This window comes from Rhinatrema bivittatum, chromosome 7, assembly GCF_901001135.1.
Source record: "Rhinatrema bivittatum chromosome 7, aRhiBiv1.1, whole genome shotgun sequence".
In the NCBI taxonomy this organism is placed as follows: domain Eukaryota; kingdom Metazoa; phylum Chordata; class Amphibia; order Gymnophiona; family Rhinatrematidae; genus Rhinatrema; species Rhinatrema bivittatum.
Genome location: NC_042621.1, coordinates 36074749 through 36095589, shown reverse-complemented (window position 1 = coordinate 36095589; position 20841 = coordinate 36074749). Strand labels below are relative to the sequence as shown.

General features: G+C 48.2%; 1 protein-coding gene across 1 annotated transcript in view; it reads left to right on the top strand.

Moving 5' to 3' along the window:
* Window positions 1-20841, top strand: part of TAT (tyrosine aminotransferase) — a 124077-nt gene that overhangs the window by 84643 nt on the left and 18593 nt on the right. Inside the window, exon 9 of the mRNA XM_029608248.1 lies at window positions 10562-10690. Within this exon, the coding sequence (XP_029464108.1) occupies window positions 10562-10690 (129 nt within the window). The remainder of the gene's footprint in view (window positions 1-10561; window positions 10691-20841) is intronic.

Below are 20841 nucleotides of genomic sequence, written 5' to 3'. Positions count from 1 at the left end.
TCGGGAGGCGGAGCCAAGACTCAGAGGGCTAGGATGTTTAGTAGCAATAGAGTCTGATACAAGATCTTCACCCGGGTACACAGACCCCCCCAGGAGGAGCCCGTAGGGTTCCGGCACCTTGGGACTTGGGACCCAGAGAGAGAGTCCAGCAACAGAGAAGCAGGTATAACCAGTGGTAACAGGACTAGCACAAGCTCTTCACCCGGACACCTAGCAACCCCCCAGGAGGAACCTGTAGGGTTCTGGCGCCTTGGGACTTAGGTGCTAGTGAGAGAGGCAGCAGCAAGGAACTAGACAGTTCAGGGAGAATAGAGTTCAAGACAAGAGCTTCACCCGGGCACCGGGAACAACCCAGGAGGGGCCCGTAGGGTTCCAGCTCCTTCAGGCGTAGTTGCAAGGGGCGCTTGACGTGGTGTCCGGGGTTGTGGCGAAGCAAGGCTGCCGGCAGGCGCTGGAGCAGGCCACGCTGAGGACAAGGCTGGTAGGCAGCGAGCAAGGCGTAGTCAGGACGGACTGAAGTCAAGGCAGGCAGCAGGCGAGGCGTAGTCAGGACGAACCGAAGTCAAGGCAGGCAGCAGGCGAGGCGTAGTCAGGAAGAACCGAAGTCAAGGCAGACGGCAGGCAAGGCGTAGTCAGGACGAACCGAAGTCAAGGCAGGTGGCAGGCAAGGCATAATCAGGACGAACCGAAGTCAAGGCAGGCAGGAAACACAGCAAGGAACGCAACTCAGAGCTACAGGACTGTAGTGAACCTCGTTGCAAGGCGAAGAGGAATAGTCTGAGCGCCGGTTATATCTGGGTAGCGGGTGACGTCATCACTGCGGGCGGAGCCAGGCTTCCGGGTTCTGGGCGCCCAAAGAATCCGTACTCGCGCGTGCGAGGCCACTGCAAGCGGGGCAAGGAAATGGCGGAAGCCACATGGGCCTATGCGCGTTCCTGGGAGCCGGAGGGTGGTGAGCGCGGCATTCCCTGGCCCGAAGGTAAGCGCCGGTCAATGAGGAGAGAGGGGAAGCGGAGCAGACCGCAACAGTACCCCCCCTTTACGGCCCCTCTTGAGGGGTCCAGGCTTCTCAGGATGGTCCTGGTGAAACTGGCGCAGAAGGTCCTTGTCAAGGATGTTACGACTGGGCTCCCATGTATTATCCTCGTCGCTACAACCCTCCCAGGCCAGGAGGTATTCCCACCTGCGGTTATGGAACCGAATATCCACCACGTCTCGTACTTGATAAGTAGGATCCTCATCTATGGGTGTGGCCATAGGATCCGAAGGAGTGCGATGGAAACGGGAAAGGACCACAGGTTTCAGGAGGGATACATGGAAAACATTATGGATCCGGAATGTAGACGGCAGTCTTAGACGATAGGACACCAAGCCCACTCTCTCGGCCACACGAAACGGGCCGCAGAACCGGGGTGCAAACTTCCGTGAAGGGAGGCGAAGACGGATATTCTTGGTGTTAAGCCACACCCGGTCTCCCGGTTGATAAGCGGGGGCTGGTCGTCGACGTCGGTCTGCCGCTTGTTTGGCGGAGGCAGCTGCCCGGCGTAGTTTGCTCTGGGTTCCTCGCCAGAGAACCTGAAGCTGGCGAGTGGTACCTTGGGCAGCTGGCGAAGTGCTCGAGGCATCGAGAGGGAGTGGTGGTCTTAGGGGCTTCCCGTACACCACCTGGAAGGGAGACATGCCCGTGGCTGCGTGAACCTGATTATTATAAGCAAATTCTGCCCACGGTAGTAACTCGGACCAATTATCCTGTCGCTCATTTATGAAAGAGCGGATATAGGATTTTAAGGTGCGGTTCATCCGCTCTATCTGTCCATTGCTTTGCGGATGGAACGCCGTAGAGAAATTGAGTTTTACTTTAAAACATTTACAAAGAGCTCGCCAGTACCGAGCCACGAACTGGGGTCCTCGATCCGACACAAGGTCCTGAGGGAGACCGTGCAGGCGAAAGATGTGCTGAGCAAACAGAAGGGCCAGTTCAGGAGCAGCTGGAAGTTTGGGAAGCGGGACCAAGTGCACCATTTTAGAAAAGCGGTCTACTGTTACCCAGATCACCGTATGGCCGCTAGATGGTGGCAAGTCTACCACAAAATCTGTGGCTAAATGAGTCCAGGGTTCCGTGGGGATAGGTAGAGGTTGAAGAAGACCGCAGGGAAAACCCGGGCTGGGTTTCTGGCGGGTGCAGGTAGGGCAGGATTGCACATACGTGGCGACTTCCTGTCGGAGATTTGGCCACCAATAGTATCAGTTAAGTAGTTCTAATGTCCTTTCACGGCCAGCATGGCCGCCGATGAGGGAGTCGTGGGCCCATTGAAGTACGGTCAGGCGATCCTTACGAGGAACTATAGTTCTGTCCTGGGTGAGTACCATCACGGCTGAGAGACGGACCTTACTAGGATCCAAGATGAATTGGGGTGGCTCTGGATCTCCCTCATTACAGGTGGTCCTGGAGAGGGCATCCACCCGGACATTCTTGGCCGCTGGTCGATATTGTAAGACAAAGTTGAATTGGCTAAAAAACAAGGCCCAATGGGCCTGGCGGGGGTTCAGGCGCTGGGCTTGTGACAAGAACTCGAGGTTTTTATGGTCTGTAAAAACCGTGACGGTGTGCAAAGCTCCCTCCAGCCACTGCCTCCACTCTTCCAGTGCCAGTTTAATGTCCCCAATGGAGTAGTTGCTCTCAGCTGGGGAAAACCTTCTTGAAAAGTATGAGCAGGGTAGGAGTTTCCCTGAGTCTGAGTGCTGACTCAGCACCGCACCCACTGCGACGCTGGAGGCATCGACCTCCACTATGAAAGGCCTGGAGGGGTCCGGGTGCCGGAGGCAGACATCCGACAGGAAGGCTTTCTTGAGATCGGTAAACGCAGCGACCGCGTCCTCCGGCCAGTTCCTAGCGTCAGCGCCCTTGCGGGTCAGAGCCGTGAGTGGAGCCACCCGATGGGAGTAAGCGGGAATGAAGTGCCTGTAAAAATTTGCGAACCCCAAAAAACGCTGGAGTGCCTTAAGCCCTTTCAGCTGGGGCCATTGGGTAATGGCTGTTACCTTATCTGGGTCCATCTGGAAACCAGTCGAGGAAATAATATAGCCCAGGAAAGGCAGGGATTCTGCCTCAAAGGTACATTTCTCCATTTTGGCATACAGATGGTTTTCTCGGAGAACCTGAAGGACCCGTCTCACGTGCTGTCGATGAGATGCCAGATCTTTGGAGAATATGAGAACGTCATCCAGGTATACTATCACGAAGGAATTCAGGAAGTCTCGTAGAACCTCATTCATAAGCCAAGAAACATCTTAACCTTAAACTCATCAGTATAGCAGCCCCACCCAAACTTGAAATCGGCCTCTTCAAAGCAGATACCCTCCAATTATGTCTAGTTTATGCCCCCCTACCATCCTCGAGTCCAATCCCTCCCCCCTAATTGAATTTTTTATAGAATGGATAAATACAGATACACCTTCCATCATCCTTGGAGATTTTAATCTCCACGTTAACTCACACCCTCCTACTGCATCCTGCGAAAATTTCATTCAATCCCTCCTTGCCTTAGGCTTCCGACAAATTATAGCATCGCCAACTCATAAAGCTGGTCACACGTTGGACCTAATGTTTATTAACTCCAATTTCCAAACCGCCAACCCACCCACCTGCACCCCAGTGCCCTGGTCTGACCACTACCTCATTGAAAGCCGACTCACTTTGAAGAAACCCCTCCCAACTAACCATTCTGCTCAAACCACCATCATTTCCAGAAAAACCTGCCCTAGCGACGAACTAACCGATGCACTAGCCTCATCCCTACCAAGGCTTATCTGCTCAGACCCAGACACAGCCCTAGCATCCTGGCATAGCCTCACAGAAGACATTACCAACAAATTATGCCCAATCACCGAACGTATCATAAACACCGCAGCAAAACCCTCTAAGCCATGGTACACCCAGGAGCTAAAAACCCTAAAAGCCAATCTCAGACAAAAAGAAAGAAAATGGCGTAAGGACCCAACCCCGCAACATTCCTCCATCTTCAAAACAGCCTTACACACATATAGGCAGTCTACTCTCAAACACAAGCGAGACTTTTATGGTAAAAAAATTCATGACTATAATTTCAACCCCAAAGTTCTTTTCTCCTACGTCGCCAGCCTCACCACCCCTGTCCCCCCCACTATCCCAGATTCCGAGGCCATGGCCAAATGTGAAGAACTGGCCAATTATTTCAAAAACAAAATCTCCAACCTTCTCTCCAGATTTTCCCCCTCCAACCCGTCCCCCCCTACTAACCCACCCTTGATCCCCTCCCTGTCCCAACCTTCATTGGCCACAATGGATCTTACCTCCTCTAAAGAAATTACAGGCCTCCTCCGAAAACTTAAACCTGCCTCTCATCCCAACGACACCATTCCCACCAAAGCGCTAATAGCCATTCCCAACAGCATATCCAGCACCATAGCTGAGATTATCAACTGCTCCATCACCCACGGGATAGTCCCAGATTCCCTCAAACACGCTGTTGTCAAACCCCTCCTCAAGAAACCCTCTCTAGACCTCAAAGACCCTTCCAACTTCCGCCCCATTTCCAATCTCCCTTTTATCTCCAAACTTATGGAAAAGGTGGTAAATTCACAACTCATGGACTACCTAGAAAACCATGATATTCTCCATGTCTCCCAATTTGGATTCAGGAAGCACTTCAACACCGAATCCTTACTGCTCTCCCTCACTGACTATCTCCTCAGAGGTCTGGGACAAGGCCACAGTTACCTCCTCGCCCTTCTTGACATCTCAGCGGCCTTTGACACCATCAGCCACCACCACCTCCTGACACGGCTAGAAAGCATCGGCATCTCAGGAATAGCTCTTGCTTGGTTCAAATCCTATCTCTCTAACAGAAAGTTCTCTGTGAAAATTGGAAACAACCTATCTGCCTCATACCCCCTACAACAAGGAGTCCCGCAAGGCTCATCACTCTCATCTACCCTATTCAACATTTACCTCACTCCCCTCTGCCACCTCCTCACTGACCTTAAACTCAAATTCTACCTTTATGCTGATGATGTACAGATCATCATTCCCATTCACAACTCCATATCTGACGCCCTCGAGCACTGGGAAAAGTGCCTTGCAGCCATCAACGCCCTCCTCACCAACCTTCAGCTTGCTCTCAACACCAACAAAACGGAACTCCTTCACATCTCCTCGCACCCCCCTGACCTCCTACCTAACGACCCTAAACTTAACCTCCTCACAGCTCAACCCTCCGTTAGAGACCTCGGAGTCCTTCTTGATCCCAACCTAAGTATGAAACCTCACATCAACTTCATCCTCAAAACTGGCTTCTTCAAGCTAAATGTACTAAAGAAACTCAGACCCCTGCTCTACGCCCATGACCTCCGCACAGTGATCCAAGCTACCCTCACCTCCAAACTAGATTACTGTAATGCCCTCCTCTTAGGGCTCCCATTGTCTTCTATCAAACCCCTTCAACTTCTGCAAAATGCTACTGCAAGACTCATTACAAACACACGCAAACATGACCATATTACCCCCATCCTCAAGGATTTACATTGGCTCCCCATAATGTCCCGTATACACTACAAAACTCTGACCATAATTCACAAGTCCATTTACACCCACAACTCCAACTGGCTCGACCTCCCTTTCACTGCCCCCCTGTCCACCCGAGCCACCAGATCTACCAAAGGCACCCTACATGTTCAATCCTTGAAACTGGCACATCTCTCCTCCACCCGAGACCGTGCCATCTCTATTGCCGGGCCCGTTCTCTGGAATACACTACCTGTCCACATGCGACTTGAACCCTGTGCATTTAAATTCAAAAAGAAATTAAAAACTCTCCTGTTCAACCATGCTTACACAGAATAACTCCTTCCACTCCCCCTCGCAGTCCCCTTTCAGGTGACCTCCTTATATTAAGGAGACTTTCATTGTAAATTGTTTTGGTTATTACCTTCTTGTTCTCCTATCCTTCCTACTGCCTTTCTGTTCTTCCCCCCGCCCAGTTACATTCCCCTGTTGCAATGTATTTTCCAATCTTTCAGTTACTATGTGAACCGGTATGATGTCCCCACAAATACCGGTATATATAAGTTTCTAAATAAATAAATAAATAAATAAGGTGTTGGAAGATGGCTGGGGCGTTGCAGAGACCAAAGGGCATTACGAGATATTCATAGTGCCCGTCCCGGGTGTTGAACGCCGTCTTCCACTCATCTCCGGGATGGATGCGCACCAGATTATAAGCCCCCCTCAGGTCCAATTTGGTGAATACCTGAGCACCTTGGAGGCGATCCAGTAGTTCCGGGATCAACGGGAGGGGATAACGATCCCGCTTGGTAATTGCATTCAATCCCCGATAATCGATACAGGGCCGAAGTGTCCCATCCTTCTTGGCCACAAAAAAGAAACCAGCACCTGCTGGCGAACGAGATGGCCGGATGAACCCCTTGGCCAAATTTTCCGCCACATATTCCGACATGGCCTTGGTTTCAGGTAAAGACAGCGGGTATACACGGCCGCGGGGCGGAGTGGTCCCCGGGAGTAAGTCAATAGAACAATCAAACGGCCGATGCTGTGGGAGGATCTCCGCCATCTCCTTTGAAAAGACTTCTTCATAGGACCGGTATGGTTCAGGTAACAGCTGGGATGAGCAAACGCTTAGGGGTCTGGACGGAGACGGGGGTTGTAGGCAATGGCCAAAACAGGCTGGGCCCCACCGAGTCAGCTGAAAGTCATCCCATTGGATGGAAGGCGAGTGCAGACGGAGCCATGGGAGGCCCAGAACCAAGGGATGCACGGCCCGTTCCAGGACAAGGAATGAAATCTGCTCGGAGTGTAGTAACCCGGTCTGTAGCGTAATGGGTACGGTGGAGCTGGTAATGACTCCGGGGAGCAAAGTGCCTCGGATAGACGAGATCCATAGAGGAGGGCTCCTTTGGACTGTGGGAAGGGCTAGCTGGGCCACCAAGTCGGCCACTATAAAATTCCCTTCCGCACCAGAGTCGATGAATGCTCGAAGCTGGATTTCTCCACCGGGATACTTCAAGGTGACCGGTAAGGTGCAGAGAGGAGCGGTTCCAGAAATGCCTAGGTGTAGCTCCTCCGTATAGCCTAGGCAATGGCGTTTCCCGGACGTTCCGGGCAAGTTGAAAGGAAATGCCCCTTGTTTCCACAGTAGAGGCAGAGGCCCAGTGTACGGCGTCTCCTCTTCTCCTCAGGGATTAATGGGGACCGGCCCAGTTGCATGGGCTCCCCTCCGGACATTGGCGTGGGAGGTATGCCAGTACTCCTGGGTCTATGAACGGTAGGTGGCTTGCGGATGGAGCGAGTTTCTTTAGCTCGCTGTTGAAGACGACGGTCCACTCTACCGGCTAGTTCGATGAGATCATTGAGGTCTCCTGGGAGATCTCGGCCTGCTAATTCGTCCTTGATACGGCCAGATAGTCCCTCCAGAAAGATGCCCTTCAAACAATCATCCTGCCAACCGACCTCAATGGCCAGTGTCCGAAACTCAATGACGTAGTCTGCCACGGAACGAGCTCCTTGCCTGAGGGTAAGGAGTTCTGAGGCTACTGTACTGAGGCGGGCAGGATCGTCAAAAGCAAGCCGGAAGTTAGTGAGGAACTCTTCCAAATTCTGGAGCATGGAGTCCCGTCGCTCCCATAAGGGAGAGGCCCAGTTAAGGGCCTTACCGTCCAATAGAGAGAATATGAAGGCCATCTTCTCTGTGTCTGAAGGAAACTGAGCTGGAAGGAGGGTAAACCGCACCTGACATTGGTTTAAAAACCCTCGGCAGGACTTGCTATCCCCGGCATATCGGGGAGGCGTAGGTAGTTGCGTCGCTGGGACTTTAGAGGCGGTAGATACCTGATGAGATTCCCGAGCCAAGATTTCCAGTTGGGCGGCCAACTGTTCCACAGTAGCTGCTCGTGTATCTATACACCGTTGTTGCTGCTGGAGACGCTGAGCCATTCCCGGAATGGCCTGCAGGCTCGGGGCCTCCGCCGAGTCCATGGCCTTGCAATCTGTTACGGCCGGGTTCTGCGGCTGAATAGTGGACCCTTGGGCCAACCCACCCCGAGGGGCGGAGTAGGTCGGGAGGCGGAGCCAAGACTCAGAGGGCTAGGATGTTTAGTAGCAATAGAGTCTGATACAAGATCTTCACCCGGGTACACAGACCCCCCAGGAGGAGCCCGTAGGGTTCCGGCACCTTGGGACTTGGGCCCCAGAGAGAGAGTCCAGCAACAGAGAAGCAGGTATAACCAGCGGTAACAGGACTAGCACAAGCTCTTCACCAGGACACCTAGCAACCCCCCAGGAGGAGCCTGTAGGGTTCTGGCGCCTTGGGACTTAGGTGCTAGTGAGAGAGGCAGCAGCAAGGAACTAGACAGTTCAGGGAGAATAGAGTTCAAGACAAGAGCTTCACCCGGGCACCGCGAACCCCCCAGGAGGGGCCCGTAGGGTTCCAGCACCTTGGGACTTAGGAGACAGCAGAGACAACTCTATCTCACAGGCGTAGTTGCAAGGGGCGCTTGACGTGGTGTCCGGGGTTGTGGCGAAGCAAGGCTGCCGGCAGGCGCTGGAGCAGGCCACGCTGAGGACAAGGCTGGTAGCAGGCAGCGAGCAAGGCATAGTCAGGACGGACTGAAGTCAAGGCAGGCAGCAGGCGAGGCGTAGTCAGGATGAACTGAAGTCAAGGCAGGCAGCAGGCGAGGCGTAGTCAGGACGAACCGAAGTCAAGGCAGGCAGCAGGCAAGGCGTAGTCAGGACGAACCGAAGTCAAGGCAGGCGGCAGGCGAGGCGTAGTCAGGACGAACCGAAGTCAAGGCAGGCGGCAGGCAAGGCGTAGTCAGGACGAACCAAAGTCAAGGCAGGCAGGAAACACAGCAAGGAACGCAACTCAGAGCTACAGGACTGTAGTGAACCTCGTTGCAAGGCGAAGAGGAATAGTCTGAGAGCCGGTTATATCTGGGTAGCAGGTGACGTCATCACTGCGGGCGGAGCCAGGCTTCCGGGTTCTGGGCGCCCAAAGAGTCCATACTCGCGCGCGCGGCCACTGCAAGCGGGGCAAGGAAATGGCAGAAGCCACATGGGCCTATGAGCGTTCCTGGGAGCCGGAGGGTGGTGAGCGCGGCGTTCCCTGGCCCGAAGGTAAGCGCCGGTCAACGAGGAGAGAGGGGAAGCGGAGCAGACCGCAACAGCGGGACTATCTTCAAAGAGGCATTTTCATGCTTAAAACTGGAGTTTATGCATGTGACTTTGCAAATGACCTCCAAAGTGGGCAATTTTCAAAAGACATTTTCCTGGCTAAACTGAATGTTTGAAAATTTCCCAGTCTTTATGCAAAGTAGGTGCAAGAATCAAGACATGTATTTTTACCTGGACAAAAACTAAATGGGTGTGGTTAAGTCAGGAGCGGGAAACAATGCATGCTCATATGAAGGGAAGAAATGCCAGCAGAAAAAGCAGATACCGATCTCTCTCTGTGTCTACGTTTTCCCGAGAATAGGTAATGTGATGTAGCATAATGTCATATAATGTAAGTTTATTCATGCTTAATACATGTTACAACAGGCCTCATAGCACAGAGAGATAACAATATAAATGTTAATATACATAATCATAAAGCAATCGTTTGATATGTTCTATGTAAATCGTTTGATATGTTCCTTGTAAACCGCCACACGGCGGTAGTTATTCCAGTTACCTGTGAACCGGAGTGATATGTATTTTATACAGGAACTTTCGGTATATAAAAACCAAAAATAAATAAATAAATAAATAAATAAGGAACCCTTACCTCAAGCTGCCTCTCTCCTTCTCCATCCTCATAAACTCAAGCAAATCAAAACTATACATTTCCTTCCAAACCCACACATAATAATCACTATCAAATACAAACAACAATATTCTTATTGTTGTTTGTATTTGATAGCAATTTGATAACAATTTATCCCTGCCATAGCATGATCTCTCACCCCACTCTCACTAGGAAGCTGGAACAGACTGCATTACGAAGGTGCAAAGTCTGGGGAGTTAAAGTACCTGCAAACTTTGCATCTATGTGAGTTCTTTTGAAGATTGCCTCCCAAATAATACATAATTATAAAAACATTTCACAATAAACAACATAGATCAGTCTTCATACATTTATTTATTTATTTATTTATTTTTATTCTGCCTTTCAGATAGTTCAGGTATAGAAAAAAAAATACCTACAGTATTCCTCTGGTTTGTGCTACAGCCTTTCACAGTGCTTGATAAACTTAGCATTATCAGCTATAATCTCTCTCAGGAACACTACTCAGAATTTAGCCGCATGAAGCCAAATAAGTGTTAAAGTGCCATGTGTCTAGAGCAAGTGACATAAGTGACAGAGCTGTCTGTGAGCTAAAGTTTCAGTTGTCTGACCTGTACATTTGGCTTTCTGTGCAATGAGCCATCAATGGACCTCCATGAGGACAGAGTATGTCTGCTCTTTTGGTTTTGGCCACGGTGCTGCAGGTGTGCCGTATAAGAACTTACCTGTAACCTGATGCATTTCAGATCAGAGATGGGCTCATCCGATTAAGTCAGCGGATTCTGGGGCCTTGCACAATTGTCCAGGGGGCACTGGAGCACATCATCCATCGAACCCCTCAAGAGTTTTACCATAATACCATCAGCTTTATTAAGGTACGTTTAACAACAAGGAGGGACGAGGGACACTATGGCAGAGCTGCCAATATCTCAGGCAGCCCTAATTCCTTTGCATCTACATGGCTGGGAAATAATCAGGAATTAATCGTAGCTGGTGAATTGTCTTCTGAAATCCTAAGAGCATGGCCTTTATTTCTTTGGTTACAGCTGATAAAAACATAAGAACTGTAAAACTGGCTCAGACCATGGGTCCATCAGGCCCAGTGTCCTGTTTCCAGCAGTAGCCAATCCAGGTCACAAGTACTTGGCAGGATCCCATACGGTGGGCAGATTCCATGCTGCTTATGCGGCTTTCTCCAAGTCTACCTGGTTAATTCCTCTTCATACACTTTTCCTCCAGGAACTTGTCCAAAGCTTTTTTAAATCCAGTCCCGTGAAGAGAATATGAGTCAGAGAGTGGAGTGAGCAGGAAGGAGGGAGTCTAGAGTGTGGTATGTTGAGAAAGAATACGATTCATAGAGCAGAGAAGGAGAATATCTGGAGCCTGGTGTGGTGAGGAAAGTACAATTCACAGAATGGAGTGAGAGGGGAAGGAGAGAGCCTGGAGTGCAGCATGGTGAGAGAGAGTATGATTCATAGAGTGGCGTGAGGAAGGAGGAATGTATCTGGAGCTTGGTACAGTGAGGAAAGAGCAGGGTAATTTTCAAAGGAAAATGTAAATGTAATATTATCGTAGCAATTTTCAAAAGCCCATTTACCTGTGTTACATACACTTAATGCGAGTAAAATCTATTGACAATTCAAAAGGCTTTGAAAATTGCTACAATAGATGCCATTGAATTATCAATAGGTTTTACCTGCATTAAATGCACTTCATACAGGTAAATAGGCTTTTGAAAATTGCTATGATAGTATGTTACATTTACATTTTCCTTTGAAACTTACCCTGTACGTTTGTACCTGAGCAAAAAAAGGTTGAAGCTGTGGTAGTTGAGCCCTAGCTTGCCTGCTTTGCAGCCCACTGCTGTAACCACTAGGCTCTCCTTTACTCAGATGAGTTGATCGATATAGTATATTTGGATTTTTAGAAGGTATCTGATAAAGACCCTCATGAGAGACTCCTCAGAAACTAAAAAGTCATGCCATAGAAGGCAATATCTTACTGTGGATTGATAACTGCTTAAAAGATTGGGAGCAAAGAATAGAAATAAATGGTCAGTTTTCCAAATGGAGAAAGCTAAATAGTGAAGATTCCCTGAGCTGGTACCAGAGTTGTTTAACTTATTCATTAATGATCTGTAAAGGGGTGCAACAAGTGGAATGATCAAATCTGCAGATGGCAGAAAAATAGTCAAGCAGGCTTTAAGGAACTGCAGAAGGACCTGGCCAGACTTGTAACTGGGCATCTAAATGGCAGATGAAATTTAATGTGGACAAATGCACATGGGGAAAAAATAATCCTAACTATAGGTACCAATGCTGGGTTCCATGTTAGGAGTTACTGTCTGGGAAGAGAATTTTGGAGTGATTGTTTTGAAATGCTCAGCTCAGTATGCGGCAGCAAAAAAAAAAAAAAAGCATATAGAATGTTAGGAATTATTCAGAAAGGAATGCATAATAAAACTGAGAATATCCATAATACCTCTGTATAGATCCATGATGTTGCCCCATATCAAGAAAGATATAGAAGAACTAGAAAAGGTAAAGAGAAGGGTGACAACAATGATAAAGGAAATGAAACGGTTCCCTTGGGAAGAAAAGCTAAACAGATTAGGGCTCTTCAGCTTGGAGAAGAGATGACAGAGGAGAAATGACAAAGGTTTCTAAAGAAAGAGTAAATTGGGAATTGCTATTTACCCTTTCAGATAGTACTAGGATTTGGAGATGATCCATGCAATAGCGGGTAGCAGATGTAAAATATATTGTAAAAAGTATTTTCTCACTCAGCACACAATGAAACTGTGAAATTGGTTGCCAGAGAATGTGATCAAGGCTTATAGCATAGCTAAGTTTAAAAGGGGTTTGCAAATTCCTGGGAAAAAAAAGTCCATAAACCATTATTCCTTATCCTCCTGCTAGACCAGTCTTTAATTTAGGGAAACTCCCCTCTCCGCAGTTGGTGGAGACAGAGGCCACACCTCACTGACTTCTACCATGACATCATGCTCACTATAAGGAAGTGTGGCTTAGGGTAGCCGTCAGTTTTTCTCTGTCTCCAGCAGAAGGTGGATCAGAATCTTCACTAAAGCTTGTCCTGTTCTAGTTGCTGGTTCTCAGACCCCCTTTGACTCTTTACAAAGTATCCCATGGGAAGCTAGCTCCTGAGTCTCTTATCTCTAAATTTTCAGTCGAGCCTCTCGGGTAATGCTCCCATACCCTGCGGGGTCCTGGTGTGGCCACCATAGCTCTTCTAAAGAACTCTTGGATTTCCCCAACACTCCTTCTCCTCTACGTTCTCCACAGAGGACCTCCGGATCAGGGCTTATCAGGACAAGGCAAGTGGGGAAATACTAGCGAGTATAATTAAAGAACCACTGACACCAGCACAAACAGCTGTTACACGTGAGTGGAAGCTTCGCGCAGGCATCCGTGCACTCTCTGCAGTGAACAGTATGTCAGGCAGCAGTTACACAAGATGTTCTGTGTTGAATAGAAATTGTATGCTGAACAAAAGGTAGGTGTGGTTATCTGCGAACAACGAAGGCTACATGCGGAATGGAGTGTGGGGAATACTGACTGCTAGCATGTATAACAGAAACTACAGACAAAGTGAACAGGGGCAGGCAGTGCCCAGTCTGTGGGACTAAGACAGTGCCCACAGTAGCTGGCTCAATTTGCCCACTATGTGACACAGAATCGGGGTCACAAGAAGAAAGAGAACCCCTGGGAGGAACAGGAAGAGCCTAGTAGCCCCCAGATAAAAGACAGGGAGGGACTGGAAAATACAATCCTTAATGAACTCCCCTCCATACTTCCCTCTGGAAGCATACAGAGTAAGGCAACTATACCAGAACCTTGAGGCAAGTCCCATATTAGGGCTTTTCAACTGAGTTTATTTTTGCTTATGCACCAAGGCTATGAGACAATGCAAGTGAATCAAGGTCTGGGACCCTTGCCTTAGGAGTTGTCGATGAGCCCCCTCACAAACAGGTTAAACTACTGGTTGGGAGCCTGAGACTACCTTGTAAAGCCTCTATGTTAGAACCCAGGGAATCCCCAGGGAGCCTGGATTCTGACCAATCAGAAAATCATGGAAGGGAAGAGTCCTCTGAAGATGAGGATTCCTCAGTGGTTTGCCTCTTTCGAAAAGAAGAACTGCCAACCTTAATTACAGACACCCTAGTGGCACTTAAGATCTCTGATACCATGGAAAGAAATCAAATGGATGGAGATCCTATTTTACGGGGACGGGGAAGACTGAGAACTCCTAATACCTTCCCACTACATTCAGCACTGAAGGAAATGATAATGGAAGAGTGGGAATTGCATCAGGGGCCTTTAACAGGCACCAAGGCACTAGAGAAATTATACTCTCTAACCCAAGAAACAAAAGATACCCTCCTAAAGTTCCCAAGAGTAGATGCTTCAGTGTTGGCAGTAACCCGCAAAACCACAATTCCTGTGGAAGGGTGCACATCATTAAGCGACCACCAGGACAGGAAGATGGAGGCGATAATGAAAAAAGCCTTTATGACTAATACATCGGGCGTACAAGCCTCAGTGTGTAGAGAATTAGTAGCAAGAGCACTTTGCAGATGAGTCCAACACTTCGGGAATCAGAAGAGATAGCCCAATTTGAATCAGGAGTAGCTTTCCTTGCATTCACCTCTATGACCTTCTAAGAATGTCCTCCTAAGCCCTGGCCGCAGATGTGGTAGCAAGGAGGCTGAAGTGGTGAAGGAACTGGGCAGCAGATATGGCGTCACAGTCCAGGTTGACCAAACTACCCTTCAAAGGGGGGCTCTTTTTTTTTTTTTTTTTATTATTTCTTTATTGAATTTTCATTTAAAACTTTTTAAACAAAATTCCAAATAAGTAATACAGAAAACCATATTTGACATTCATATAGTTGTATAGATCAAATCAAAAAGTGTTTTTTTTCCTCTTATTACATTACCTATAAAATGGGGGAGACATAACATAACATTATTCAAAAATATTTACCAACCATTGAGAGAGAGAGACGAAACAATTTCAACTTTGTCCTTCTTGACTACTTCCTCCATTCCTATCTTTATCTAATATAAAAGTCTCTAGATGTAATGGATCTATGAAACTGTATTTCTTCCCTTTAAACGTAATAATACAAATTGCCGGATATTTCAAGAAAAAAGTTGCACCAAGGGTTACTACTTTACTTTTTAAAGAAAGAAAATGTTTCCGTTTAGCCTGAGTGGCTCGAGCCACATCTGGGAACATTAGAACCTTTTGTCCACAAAAACACATATCTCTATATTTAAAAAAGTCTCTAAAGACTTTATCTTTATCAGATTCCAATAACATTGAAACAAATAAAGTAGCCCTCTTTTGTATAATGTCAATCGACTCCTCTAAAAAAGTAGAGACTCCAATTGACGATATCTCCGGATTTTCCTCCTCAGGCCTACCTACTTTCTTAGAGAAGTAGAAGGCCTTAGAAAATACAGGTAAATCTGTTTCTGAATAGTGCAAGATTTCTCTAAAATATTTCTTTAACATTTCAGCTGGAGATAGGAGTCTGGTTTGAGGAAAATTAACTATTCGCAAGTTTTTATATCTGACCAAATTCTCGATATTTTCCAACTCTCTACGAGTGGATAAGCTATCTTTGATTTGAGCAATCCCAGTATTTTCCAATAATTTAATTTTAGATGTTACCTTACTCATATTATCCTTTAAACTGACTACTTCTTTTCTCTGCTCTTCTATCTGCTGTTTATTCACATTCACAGTTCCCAACACAGACTCATTCATTTTTGAGACATTATTATTAACAGTAGCCATCAATTTCCATATATCTGTTAGGGACAGATTATCAGGAGGATCTAGAGGCCATATCTCAGGCCTTATTAAATCCCCCGATCCTGTCCCCGTTGCCATAATTGAACCACTTATCTGATTCTCTGTAGGAGTTGAACAGTCTCTTCCTCCAGGTGGACTGCTCGCTTCTAACTGCAGGAAATCATCTGGTATTGATGGTTGCGGTTGTGGTGGAAGTGAAGGTCCTTCACCAGGACTAAGAGAGCCAGAAAACTGGTCCTCTATATTGTCCTCTCGTGGTGACTCAGTCATTCTTACGACATGACTGTCCATGGGGCCCTTGGATGTTACCGGCGATACTGGGAAAGATTTCAATTTCCTTTTCCTCCCCATTAAATACTATGGGGTACTCGGGATGGTTCCTTCAGTCGCTTTGGCCAAACAACGGAGAAAGCCTTCTCCCGCCTTCTCCGGACTGAGCCGGACAGAGCCGCGCGCCCCTTTGGTGGCATGCGGCTTAGGCGGCGCGCCGTTGACGGCGGGGCGCCGTCTGCTGTTTGAATTTATACAGCAGACGCCGACTGCTGACGTCACTGGAGCGTCTTTGCCGGGTCTCTCCGAACATGTAATGTTCTCTCCGGTTTCGCTGTTCCCTCCGGGTCAGTGTGGTAACAATTCTCCGGTTTCAGAGCGCCAGAGGTCAGTGTCAGATGGTCTTTCTCCGTCGGGGGCATCTCTCTCTCTACTCCCACGCTCCCCGACTACCTCGAGTCTGCTGTCTGAATTTATACAGCAGACGCCGACTGCTGACGTCACTGGAGCGTCTTTGCCGGGTCTCTCCGAACACGTGATGTTCTCTCCGGTTTCGCTGTTCCCTCCGGGTCAGTGTGGTAACAATTCTCCGGTTTCAGAGCGCCAGAGGTCAGTGTCAGATGGTCTTTCTCCGTCGGGGGCGTCTCTCTCTCTACTCCCACGCTCCCCGACTACCTCGAGTCTGCTGTCTGAATTTATACAGCAGACGCTGACTGCTGACGTCACTGGAGCGTCTTTGCCGGGTCTCTCCGAACACGTGATGTTCTCTCCAGTTTCGCTGTTCCCTCCGGGTCAGTGTGGTAACAATTCTCCGGTTTCAGAGTGCCAGAGGTCAGTGTCAGATGGTCTTTCTCCGTCGGGGGCGTCTCTCTCTCTACTCCCACGCTCCCCGACTACCTCGAGTCTGCTGTCTGAATTTATACAGCAGACGCCGACTGCTGACGTCACTGGAGCGTCTTTGCCGGGTCTCTCCGAACATGTGATGTTCTCTCCGGTTTCGCTGTTCCCTCCGGGTCAGTGTGGTAACAATTCTCCGGTTTCAGAGCGCCAGAGGTCAGTGTCAGATGGTCTTTCTCCATCGGGGGCGTCTCTCTCTCTACTCCCACGCTCCCCGACTACCTCGAGTCTGCTGTCTGAATTTATACAGCAGACGCCGACTGCTGACGTCACTGGAGCGTCTTTGCTGGGTCTCTCCGAACATGTGATGTTCTCTCCGGTTTCGCTGTTCCCTCCGGGTCAGTGTGGTAACAATTCTCCGGTTTCAGAGCGCCAGAGGTCAGTGTCAGATGGTCTTTCTCAGTCAGGGGCGTCTCTCTCTCTACTCCCACGCTCCCCTCAAAGGGGGGGCTCTTATTTGGAGAAGAGCTAGAGAAACTTGAAAAGGGCTTGGAAGAATCAAAATCATTAAAGTTGCCAGAGGACAAACATGAGCTAGCTCTAGGGCCTCAAGGTGGTACTGACTCAGAGACTATCACGGATATAGAGCTACGATACACAGCAATCTAGAAAATCTAGGGCTCAGCCCTTTTGAGGAGTCAGGAGGCCTAGGAATGAACCCCAGACTCAGGCAGGAACCAGCTGCTCATCCAAGTGACAGTCAATGGGTCTCTCTAGGAATTCCACCAGTAGATGGACGCTTATGGTGGTTTTACACAGAGTGGACCCAAGTCATAAAGGACCAGTGGGTTCTGGAAGTCGTCTGAAAGGTTTATGCACCCGAATTAAGAGAGCTGGTTCCTCAAGTCTTTGTGACTTCTCTGTGCACTTCGCCAGAGAAGAGAGAAGCCATAGAGTCGACCCTATGCAGACTGCAGGAACAAGTGATTGTGCCAATCCCTGTTAAAGAACAGGGCTTAGGGACATACTCCATTTACTTTGTGGTCTTCAAAAAAGACAGGTTGTTCCATCTAGTGCTGGACCTCAAGGGAGTCAACAAATTCCTCAGGGTACCACATTTTCAAATGGAAATCCTGACCTCAGTATTGGCAGCAGTAAAAGATGGGGAGTTTCTGGCCTTTGATTTAGCGGAAGCCTATTTTCAGATCCCTAAAAAGAGACCCTTACCAAAGGCTCTTACAATTTTGCACTGCAGGAAAACATTTTCAATTTCAGGTGCTACCATTTGGAATTGCAACAGCACCAAGAACCTTTACCAAGGTAATGATAGTAGTAGCAGCATCTCTATGCAGACAAGGAATACTAGTACACCCTTATCTGGATGACTGGCTTATCCGGGCAAAGTCCATACAGGAGAATATCCAGGCCATGGCCATGGTAATAAGTTTTCTAGAACAATTTAGATTGCTCTTTTTGTAATTCATCACCCAATCTCTCTTCCACCCATAAGAACATAAGAAATTGCCATGCTGGGTCAGACCAAGGGTCCATCAAGCCCAGCATCCCGTTTCCAACAGAGGCCAAACCAGGCCACAAGAACCCGGCAACCACCCAAACACCCAGAAGATCCCATGCCACTGATGCAATCAATAGCAGTGACCACTCCCCAAGCAAACTTGACTAATAGCAGCTAATGGACCTCTCCTCCAAGAACTCATCCAAACCTTTTTTGAACCCAGCTACACTAACTGCACTAACCACATCCTCTGGCAACAAATTCCAGAGATTTATTGTGCGTTGAGTGAAAAAGAATTTTCTCCGATTAGTCTTAAATGTGCTACTTGCTAACTTCATGGAATGCCCCCTAGTCCTTCTATTATTCGAAAGTGTAAATAACCGAGTCACATCTACTCGTTCAAGACCTCTCATGATCTTAAAGACCTCTATGATATCCCCCCTCAGCCGTCTCTTCTCCAAGCTGAACAGCCCTAACCTCTTCAGCCTTTCCTCATAGGGGAGCTGTTCCATCCCCTTTATCATTTTGGTTGCCCTTCTCTGTACCTTCTCCATTGCAACTATATCTTTTTTGAGATACGGCGACCAGAATTGTACACAGTATTCAAGGTGTGGTCTCACCATGGAGCGATATAGAGGCATTATGACATTTTCCGTTTTATTAACCATTCCCTTCCTAATAATTCCTAACATTTTATTTGCTTTTTTGACTGCTGCAGCACACTGAGCTGACGATTTCAATGTATTATCTACTATGACGCCTAGATCTCTTTCTTGGGTGGTAGCTCCTAATATGGAACCTAACATCGTGTAACTACAGCTAGGGTTATTTTTCCCTATATGCAACACCTTGCACTTGTCCACATTAAATTTCATCTGCCATTTGGATGCCCAATCTTCCAGTCTTGCAAGGTCCTCCTGTAATGTATCACAGTCTGCTTGTGATTTAACTACTCTGAATAATTTTGTATCATCTGCAAATTTGATAACATCACTCATCGTATTCCTTTCCAGACCTTGGAGTTCCTGTGGGCACAAATCGACACAAAAGAAGGTAGGGTGTACTTCACTCAGAAAAGGGTGGAGATGTTAATCTCTCTTACCTCAGACTTTCAGGGACATTAGACTGCCAAAACCTGGGACGTCATGCATCTACTAGGACTCATGGCAGCAACAACAGACCTGGTGCCATGCATCCACTACAAAAGGCTCTCCTAGCAGGATGGTCTCCAGCCTCAGGTGCGAGATACCCCTACATGCTCCAGTAATGGACAGTCTAGATTGGTGGACTCAACCCATCAATTTACTAAAAGGAATGAGTCTGTCTCCACCCACATAGGCGATCATAACCACAGATGCCAGCAGTTTCAGCAGGGGAGCTCACTGCTTCGGCCTCATGGCACAGGGACAGTGGTCAGAGCAAGAAAGATCCTGCGCATCGAACAGATTAGAGCTAAGAGCTATAAAGGGCAGTCAGAATTTTCTCGGACAATGCAGTGGCAGTCTCATGTGTGCAGTGGCAGGGGAAAACGTGCAGCCAAACACTAGCCCTCAAAGCCGCAAACATCTGTGAGTGGGCAGAACAGAATCTGTCCTTACTATCATATTGCAGGAACAGACAATGCCCAAGCGGATTTTCTAAGCAGAAACAAGCTGAATCCTGGGGAATGGGAACTCGGCATGGAAGCATTTCACATGATCATAGACAGTTGGGGGAACGCCTACAATGGATTTGATGGCATCCTAAAATAATGCGAAAGTGAGCAGCTTCTTCAGTCGAAGAAGGAATCCCAGCTCCAGGCCTTGGCCAGTCAAGGGCCTACTCTATGTTTTCCCCCCATGGCCTCTGACAGGGAAAACTCTGGAGAGAATAGAGCATCATCCAGCCCTAGCTCCAGATTGGCCAAGGAGGGCATGGTATGCGGACCTCTAGAGACTCCTGCTGGGTGCCCCACTATGTCTTCCAGCTGAGCAAGGATTGCTGCACCAAGGCCCAGTCACAATTTAAGATCCAGCTCCATTCTGTCTTATGGCATGGAAAGGATATTGCCCTGCAGTCATACTGACCATGCTAAAAGCCAAAAAGACTTCGACCTTGTTGTCCTATATTCGGGTGTGGCGTTTGTTGAAGAACTTTTGTTGCCTTAAGGAAATTCCCCCTGAAGGGCAGACATATGCCACATCTTGCTTTTCATTCAAAAAGGTCTAGATAAAGGACTGGCACTCAGTTCACTGAGTGTGCAGATGGCAGCGATCTCATGCTTTAGAGGACCAGTTAGGGGCCTACGTATACTCGAACACCCAGATGTTGTGCACTTTCTTAAGGGGACAAAATATATCAGATCCCCCCCACCCCCCGTTCGCCCTTTAATTCAAAGATGGGACCTGAATCTAGTATGAAGGGCACTGACAGAACCATTGTTTGAACCTTTGAAACTGGCTTCCCTCAAGAATCTGTCTCTAAAGACAATATTCTTGGTAGCAATTTGTTTGACTAGAAGGATCTCTGAGCTCCAAGCACTCTCCGTCAGAGAGCCTTGCTTGAACTTCTCTAGGGACAAGGT